Below are 9,521 nucleotides of genomic sequence, written 5' to 3' on the forward strand. Positions count from 1 at the left end.
CTGCCTACTCTCTCTCTCTCTCTCTCTCTCTCTCTCTCTCTCTCTCTCTCTCTCTCTCTCTCTCTCATGTGGACCAGGGGGAGTTGGTGTCTCGTGGCAATGCCTCCTCGGTCACACTGTCGGGAGTGCCCCAGGGTCACTTCTACCTGAAGATTGATGAGCTGGAGGGACAACTGCTGTCCAAGCTGTCTGAGTTGGAGAGAGAGCGTGCCTTACTGCAGAACAAGAACGACCGCCAGAGACATCGCGTGGAGGAGCAGCTTGAAGCTCTTCAGCAGCGCATCGACCATCTGGAGAAAGGTAGGCTGGCGGTACACCTGTCACACCTGTTTCATTTCCCTCCTACAATAATAGGCCATTCGGCCCTTCGAGCCAGCACCGCCATTCAATGTGATCATGGCTGATCATCCCCAACCAGTATCCCGTTCCTGCCTTCTCCCCATATCCCCTGACTCCACAATCTTTAAGAGCCCTATCTAGCTCTCTCTTGAAAGTATCCAGAGAACCGGCCTCCACCGCCCTCTGAGGCAGAGAATTCCACAGACTCACCACTCTCTGTGAGAAAAAGTGTTTCCTCATCTCCATTCTAAATGGCTTACCCCTTATTCTTAAACTGTGTGTGGCCCCTGGTTCTGGACTCCCCCAACATCGGGAACATGTTTCCTGCCTCTAGTGTGTCCGAACCCTTAATAATCTTAGGTACACAAAAATGCTGGAGAAACTCAGCGTGTGCAGCAGCATCTATGGAGCGAAGGAGATAGGCGACGTTTCGGGTCGAAACCCTTCTTCAGACCCTTAACAATCTTATATGTTTCAATGTGCAGGGATCGCTGGTCGGCTCGGACACAGTGGGACGAAGGGGCTGTTTCCGTGCTGTATCTCTAAACTAAGCTAATCTAAACACTGGATTCATGAAGCGATTTTAACAAAAGTGCCCCAAAGGATCAGTACCAGAGGCAGGTCCAGCATCGTTTAAAAGATATTTGAACAGATACATCAATAGGAAAGGGTGCAGAGAATATTTTACGAGGATGTTGCCAGGACTTGAGGGCCTGAGCTACAGGGAGAGGTTGAGCAGGCTATGACTCTATTCCTTGGAGCGCAGGAGGATTGGGGTGGTCTTATAGAGGTGTACAAAATCATAGGAGGAATAGATGGGGATAAACACACAGAGTCTTTTGTCCAGAGTAGCAGAATCGAGAACCAGAGGGCATAGGTTTAGGGTGAGGGGGGAAAGATTTTATAGGGACCTGGCGGGTAACTTTGTGGGTGGTGGATGTATGGAACGAGCTGCCGGAGGAGGTAGTTGAGGCAGAGACTATCGCAACATCTAAGAAACATTTGGACAGGTATATGGATAGGATAGGTTTAGGGGGATGTGGGCCAAATGTAGGCAGGTAGGGCTAGTGTAGATGGGGCATGATGGCCGGTGTGGGCAAGTTGGGCCTGTTTCCTCACTGTATATTGAGGATTAGTTCATGGAGAGGAAGTAGAGAGACTGGGACATAGGTCAGGAGTTGACGTCAGGAGCCCCAGACATTCCCAATGCTTGCCAGGAGTAAGTGATCCAAGGTTCAGCTGATACCAGCTGGGTGGCAATGTGGCCATAAGGTTATAAGTGATAGGAGCCGAATTAGGCCATTCGGCCCATCCAGTCTACTCTGCCATTCAATCCATTCTACTCCGCCATTCAATCAGGGCTGATCTATCTCTCCCTCCTAACCCCATTCTACTGCTTTCTCCCCATAACCCCTGACACCCGCACTAATCAAGAATCTATCTACCTCTGCCTTTAAAAATGTCTACAGACTTGGCCTCCACAGCCGTCTGTGGCAAAGAATTCCACAGGTTCTTCATCCTCTGACTAAATAAAGTTCCTCCTCATCTCCTTCTTAAGGGAACGCCCTTTAATTCTGAGGCTGTGGCCTCTAGTCCTAGACTCTCCCACTCGTTCACTATTCGATAAGTTTCAATGAGGTCCCCTCTCGTCCTTCTAAACCCCAGCGAGTACAGGCCCAGTGCCGACAAAGGCTCATCAATACAATACAATGCAATCCCGTTTATTGTCATTTCAACCTCAAATGAAGTTCAAACAAAATTTGGTTTCTGCAGTCATACAACAAGAAAAAAAACAACAAGACACACAATTAATACAATTTACACAAACATCCACCACAGTGAATCTCCTCCTCACTGTGATGGAAGGCAAAGTCTTGTCTCTCCCGTTTTCCATTCTTCTCCCAATGTCAAAGCCCCTGGCGGGCGATGGCAATTCCCGCGGCCGTTAAGGCCGTGCCGGGCGATGTAAGGCCCTGCTCCGGGTCTTGATGTTGGAGCCCCCGGCGGGTGATGGCAAGTCCCGCAGCCGTTAAAGCCGCGCTGGGCGATGTAAGGCTCCGGGTCGTTTTCAACGCCGCCATTCGGGCGGGAGATGTTGCCGTTGCCGGGAGCTCCAAACAGCGGTCTCCCACCAGGGACCCGCAAGCTCCCGATGTCACCGTCCACCGGGCCTGTGGCTGGAGCCTCCGAAGCTCCGGAGTCGGGTCACAGCCGGGCGCCACCACAGCTCTCCACGCTCCGAAGCCGGCCAGCCCCACGATGGTGAGTCCGCAGGCTCCGCGACTGGAGCCCCCGGGTCGTTCCAGTTGGAGGCCGCTCCACGGTGCTAGGCCCCAACGACAACGGAGACCCGACAGGGAAAAGGTCAGGTCACCCGTACAGGGAAGAGATTTAAAACTTCCCCCCCCCGGGCCCCCCACATATACACAGCTAAAAACAGTATCTAAACCACTACAAACTATACATTCAAAGGGACAAAAATGAAAAAAAAACAGACGGACTGCAGAGGCCGCTGCAAACGCCGGTCGCGCTGCCTGAATCACTCATTTCATGGGATCATTCGCGTAAAGCCAGCACATCCATCCTCAGATATGGTGCCCCCGAAAATTGCTCACGAGTTGCGGCCTGACCAGCGCCTTATCCTTGTGCTGAGAGAGGAGGATGCAGAGAATCCTCAGGAAAATACAGGCAGGCTAAAGAAATCACCTGAACATGGCAGATGGAATATAAGGTGGCAAAATGTGAGGTCACCCAACTTGGCAGAAAAGAATAGAAAGAGGCAAGGGTTTTTTTTTAGATGTTGAGAGATGGAACGATGGCATTGAAATGGACGTGGGCGGCTTTAAATACAAACTTAATATTCAGGTTTGGCAGCCAATTTGGAAACAACCAATGTGGTCTATATATATAGAGGGAGTCACAGTCATAGTGTCATACAGCACGGAAATAGGCCCTTCAGCCCACCTAGTCCACGCTGACCAACATGCCCCTTCTAAAGACTTCTGAGGCTAGAGAAATGGGTCTCAGAATAAAAGAACGTACCTTCAGAGAAGTCATTTCTCAAGCTAGGGTTGGTGAACAAGCTGCCAGAGGCAGGGACTATCTGAGGCTGGGACTATACCAAAATTTAAGAAACAGTTAGACAGGTGCATGGATAGGACAGGTTTGGAGGGATATGGACCAAATGTGGGCAGGTGGGACGAGTGTAGCTGGGACATGCTGGCCGGTGTGGGCAAGTAGGGTCGAAGGGCCTGTATCCACTCTATGACTCTGATGCTATCTACTTATTACCATCAAAGCATTCTATGTTGACCATTTCCCCTTCATGCTGCCCCAGTATGTGATCTCTCGGGTTAAACAGACTATAGCCTACTCTTCTTATAATTGAGCTTCTTCCTTAAGGGCCTGTCCCACGAGCATGCGACTGCATGCGGCAAGCGCGACCTAACGTGGTCACTTGAGCCGTACGGCCTCGCGGGGCCGGTCCCACTTCGATCGCCGGAGCTGTATGGAGTTGTGCGGAGCTGGTCCCAACATCGCACGGGGCTCCGAAAAACTGACACTGTTCAAAAATTCCGCGCGGCAATGGCCTGCCGCATTGAGGCCGTACGCACCGCCTTGACGGGTGTAAGCACCGTCTCGATGCTGTACGCACAGTCTCGACGCCGTACGCAGCGTCTTGGCGGCCTACGCCTAGCGCGAACTTCCCGCGGACTTCGCTCGAACTTCACGTCAACTCGTACGGGATCACTCGACCTCCGCGCGGCCCCCGCTTCTGGTTTGGTCGCGCTTGCCGCATGCAGTCGCATGCTCGTGGGACAGGCCCTTTATCATTGTCAAATTCCGGGTGGCATGGTGGCGCAGCGGTAGAGTTGCTGCCTTACAGCACTTGCAGCGCCGGAGACCTGGGTTCGATCCCGACTACGGGTGCTGTCTGTACGGAGTTTGTACGTTCTCCCCGTGACCTGCGTGGATTTTCTCCGAGATCATCGGTTTCCTCCCGCACTCCAAAGAGTCAAGAGTGTTTTATTGTCATATGTCCCAGATAGGACAATGAAATTCCTACTTGATGCAGCAAGACGTACAGGTTTGCAGGTTAATTGGCTTGGTATAAGCGTAAATTGTCCCTAGTGCGTGTAGGATAGTGTCCCACTTAGGAGACCTAAACAGCAACCTCTGGTGACCTTGCCCGCCACCCAAGGTTTCCATGAGGTCACCGGAGGTTTTGCTCACTCTCCCTAATGGACGAAAGTGGTTTCCGTGTGGGCGAGGCTTCATCGAGGTTGCTGATATTTTTTCATCGTGATTAAACCCGGCCTCGACTAAAAATAAGTTGCCCTTTTAAAAATCGATAATTTTTTAGTCGCAGGTCTAGTTGAAGCCGGTTTTCTTCATAGTGGAGGAAGGTTTTCAACATGTGCGTGGGAGGTGGTAGGAGGTTGCAGGTCACCTGGACCTTGATTTTTTTTTTGGGTGGCGGGCAAGGTCATCAGAGGTTGCTGTTTAGGTCTCCTAAGTGGGACAGGGGCTAAATGCCCCTGTCCCACTTAGGAAACCTGAACGGAAACCTTTGGAGACTTTGCGCCCCACCAATGGTTTCTGTGCAGTTCCCGGAGGTTCCCGGAGGTTTTTGTCTGTCTCTCTACCTGCTTCCACTATCTGCAACCTCCGGCAACCACCTGCAACCTCCTGCAACCTCCGGGAACCTTCGGCAACCTCCTGCAACCTCCGGGAACCACCTGCAACCTCCGGGAACCGCACGGAAACCTTAGGTGGGGCGCAAAGTCTCCAGAGGTTTCCGTTCAGGTTTCCTAAGTGGGACAGGGGTTTGGTGTACGTGGGGATCGCTGGTCGGCGCGGACTCGGTGGGCCGAAGGGCCTGTTTCCGCGCTGTACCTCTGTGAAAGGAAACACAAACTGAGACTAAAACCAGAAGTTTGACTTCTTCCCGACAGAAACGGCTGCCTATAAGTTGCAGGAAAGCTATAAAATCTCACTGCCGGCACGGACGAACTACATGTACGCCCGGATGAAGAGGAGCCTGCCAGAACTGTACACGCTGACTGTCTGTGTGTGGCTCAAGTCTAAGACCACTGCTGGCGTTGGGACCCCCTTCTCCTATGCTGTGCCTGGACAAGCAAATGAGATTGTCTTTCTGGAGTTGGGGCGGAAACCAGCCGAACTACTGATCAACGACAAAGTGAGTACTCAGTGTTTTGCAAAGGTTTTTTAGTAATTGCAATTAAAATTTATTTCCATCCATTCACATTAATATTCACACAGCAAACAATCACAAACATGGCCCGACCACGAGGGGAAATGGAGGAGGACTGGCCAATCTTTGTGCCTTCCACCCAGTGATGAATGCTGTGGTGGATGTTTGTGTACATTTTTATCGTGTATTGTGTGTTCTTTTTTTCATTGTATCCCTGCTGGCAAATTCATTTCACTGCACTTTATGTGCAAGTGATGAATAAAACTTGACCTGACTTGACTTGACTTCCCCACCACCATTATACAGAAGTCTGAGGAAGGGTCTCGACACGAAACGTCACCCATTCCTTCTCTCCAGAGATGCTGCCTGTCCCGCTGAGTTACTCCATTTTTATTTATTTATTTATTTTTAAAATTTTATTTATTAGGAGTACAGTAAGTTACAGTAGTACAAGCCACATATATTATTACATTTATTGTACCCCTTCATTTTTTAAGCTTTAAGGAAAGACTAGACCAAGTGCAGACCCGTTGGGTCTGGGAGAAGGATTTTATTAAAAATCTGTACATAAACACGACGAAATTTAATCAGGAGTGGATACTTGGAATGAAAAGTGAAATCTCTACCGAAATGGAAAAAATCGCGGCGATTCTGCGTCTGGTGTTGGCGTAGCAACGAATCAAAGGGAAATACCAACTTCGTATTTTTCATCCCCCCTTACCAGACCTGACACCACTCCAGCATTTTGTGTCTACAAAAAATTACACCTCCACATTCAGAGACAGTGTTGTCCCAGCTGTTATCAGGCAACTGAACCATCCTACCACAACCAGAGAGCAGTCCTGAACCACTATCTACCTCATCGGGGGCCCTCGGACTATCCTTGATCAGATTTTGCTGGCTTTACCTTGCACTGAATGTTATTCCCTTATCATGTATCTGTACACTGTGGAGAGCTCGATTGTAATCATGGATTGTCTTTCCGCTGACTGGTTAGCGCGCAACAAAAGCTGTTCACTGTACCTCGGTACACGTGACAATAAACTAAGTTAAAGTATACTTATTAGTGAATGTCAAATTACTGCTTTACAATCCTGATCGAGGATATAGTCAATGCCCCGCAGTGTCCAGCGGTCTCGCAAACCCTCCATGGTGCCCGTGGGCACCGCATGTTCTTTGTCCAGGGATGCCCGGGCACGGACATAACCCCACAGTCGGCTCGGGCAGAGCCAGCCCTCGTCTGCCTGGCGCCGTGACTCGCGGATGTCCAGCTTGGCCAGGCCCGGGAGCAAACCAACCAGGACATCCTCAGCTCCACCCACTCCCCACCGCACTGGATGCCCAAAGATGAGGATGGTGGGGAGTGAAGTGGAGTCGGGAAGCAAGGAGCAGCCCCTTCCAATACTCGGCCAGGGGCTGCAACCTCACACACGATCCAAAGACACCAAATACTGGAGTAACTCAGCGGGGTCAGGCAACATCGCTGGGGAACATGGATGGGCGACGTTTCGCAGCGGGTAGAGTTGCTGCCTCACAGCGCCAGAGACCCGGGTTCAATCCTGACTACGGGCGCTGTCTGTATGGAGTTTGTACGTTCTCCCTGTGACCGGCGTGGGTTTTCTCCGGGTGCTCCGGTTTCCTCCCACACTCCAAAGACGTGCAGGTTTGTAGGTCAATTGGCTTCGATAAAATTGTAAATTGTCCCCAGTGTGCAGGGTAGTACTATTGTACGGGGTGATCGCAGGTCAGCGCGGACTCAGGGTGGTGGGGGGGGGGCGGGGGGTGAGGGCCTGTTTCCTGCGCTGTATCTCTGAAGTGTGAAGCTACTGCTGTCACCGGCCTCTGTGCTGGACACGAGAGGAGCCAAGGTGACGTTTGACGGCTTTGATGTTGCAGGTTGCTCGGCTGCCCTTGAGGATCAACGACGGGCAGTGGCATCATGTGGGTATTACCTGGACCACCAGGGATGGTGAGTGGGAGGCTTACCAGGATGGCACGAGGCAGGGGTCAGGAGACAACCTGGCACCTTGGCACCCGATCAAACCAGGTGGGACCCTGGTCCTTGGCCAAGAGCAGGTATGTACTGAGGAAGTCATCCGTCCCGCAGTCTGACGAAGGGTCTCCCATTCCTCATCTCCAGAGATGCTGCCCGTCCCACTGAGCTACTGCAGCTTTTTGTGTCCATCTTTGGTTTGAACCAGCGTCTGCAGTTCCTTCCTACACAATCCGTCCCACCACCCTCCTCTCCCGTTTCCATCCCTTCTTTCAATTCACTTTGCGGGCGGCACGCTGGCACAGCGGTGGAGTTGCTGCCTCACAGTGCCAGAGACCCCCGGCTTCCATCTTGCCCACTGTTTACTGTCTCTACAGAGTCTGCACGTTCCCCCTGTAACCGTGTGGGTTTTCTCCGGGTGCCCCGACACCTCTGCCTCAGAGGGCGGTGGAGGCCGGTTCTCTGGATGCTTTCAAGAGAGAGCTGGATAGGGGCTCTTAAAGATAGTGGAGTCAGGGGATATGGGGAGAAGGCAGGAACGGGGTACTGATTGGGGATGATCAACCGTGATCACATTGAATGGTGGTGCTGGCTCGAAGGGCCGAATGGCCTACTCCTGCACCTATTGTCTATTGTCTATTTTGACACTAAAGTATGCTAGTCATGCCGTCACTGCAGTCAGGAGGCATGCAGGCAGTCAGGCATGCATGCAGGCTAGGCATGCAGGCAGGCCACGCAGGCACGCAGGCACGCAGGCGGGCAGGCGGGCAGGCAGGCAGGCAGGCAGGCAGGCGCAGGCACGCAGGCAGGAAGGCCACGCAGGCACGCAGGCAGGCCGGCAGGCAGGCACGCAGGCGGGCAGGCAGGCACGCAGGCACGCAGGCACGCAGGCAGGCAGGCAGGCAGGCAGGCAGGCATGCAGTGCCGGCAGGCATAGCAGGCTAGGCATGGCACGCAGGCAGGCAAGGCCACGCAGGGCAGGCAGGCAGGCACGAATGCACGCCAGGGCACGGCTAATGCAGGCAGGCATGGCAGCTCATTCATTCATTCATTCATTCATTCATTCATTCATTCATTTATTCATTCATTCATTCATTCATTCATTCATTCATTCATTCATTTATTCATTCATTCATTCATTCATTCATTCATTCATTCATTCATTCATCGGTTCTCCCATCCCCCTGTTCTTTCCCCGTACAGGACACAGCGGGGGGGAGGTACGATGCCGCTCAGGCCTTCGTAGGCGAGCTGGCCGACTTCAACCTGTGGGACCGGATCCTGACAGCGGCCGAGATCCGGAGCATCGCCAACTGTTCCTCCGTGGCGGTGGGCAACGTCCTGTCGTGGGAGGGCGGCGGCGTCGACCTGTTCGGCGGCGCGAGCAAGTGGCCTTTCCAGAGGTGCGGAACGAGTACTGTCTCCAAGGAGGACTAGAGTCATCCGGTCTCCCCCGCCCATCCCCGGCCTGGCCTTGGCCGGGCTGGATGTGGCCCAGACTGGCTTCGGCACCCCTCACTGTGTCTCCATCGTGGCCCGGGTGCCTCTCCAAAGTCGTGCTTCTCCAAAGCCAGCACTCTGACACAGGCACCCCTCTCTCTCCAACACTGACCCATTCCCGATACCCCTTTCCCAAAGGATGAAGCCAAGGCTCGGAGTGTTGGGTTGGAGTAATGACCCCCTGGCCACACACCATGTACCATCCCAGTGTACATAGCTGTTCATACATGGGGTAATGGGCTTGTGTAGAGCGTGTGGGTCTTGAGGCTTTCTCACTCAAAACCTTGATGTGACCAAAACCTTGATGTGACCAAAACCTTGATGTGACCAAAACCTTGATGTGCGCCAATGTGTCCCGTGAGGTTGTAAACATGTTCCTTCTGGTATTTATGATATTTGAATGAATCTCGCTGCTTGTGTCGCCCACACCACTAACTCACAGAGCCCAGATCACGGTTCTCACTGCCCCACCTT

General features: G+C 52.5%; 1 protein-coding gene across 1 annotated transcript in view; it reads left to right on the plus strand.

Annotated features, from left to right (window-relative positions):
* Nucleotides 1–9,146, plus strand: part of nptxr (neuronal pentraxin receptor) — a 28,670-nt gene extending 19,524 nt beyond the window's left edge. Inside the window, exons 2-5 of the mRNA XM_033013429.1 lie at nt 78–300; nt 5,295–5,539; nt 7,451–7,630; nt 8,751–9,146. Of these exons, the coding sequence (XP_032869320.1) occupies nt 78–300; nt 5,295–5,539; nt 7,451–7,630; nt 8,751–8,984 (882 nt within the window). The 3' untranslated portion in view covers nt 8,985–9,146. The remainder of the gene's footprint in view (nt 1–77; nt 301–5,294; nt 5,540–7,450; nt 7,631–8,750) is intronic.
* The last annotated feature ends 375 nt before the right edge of the window (nt 9,147–9,521 follow it).

The sequence above is a fragment of the Amblyraja radiata genome, chromosome 38 (assembly GCF_010909765.2).
Source record: "Amblyraja radiata isolate CabotCenter1 chromosome 38, sAmbRad1.1.pri, whole genome shotgun sequence".
NCBI classification, from domain to species: Eukaryota; Metazoa; Chordata; class Chondrichthyes; order Rajiformes; family Rajidae; genus Amblyraja; species Amblyraja radiata.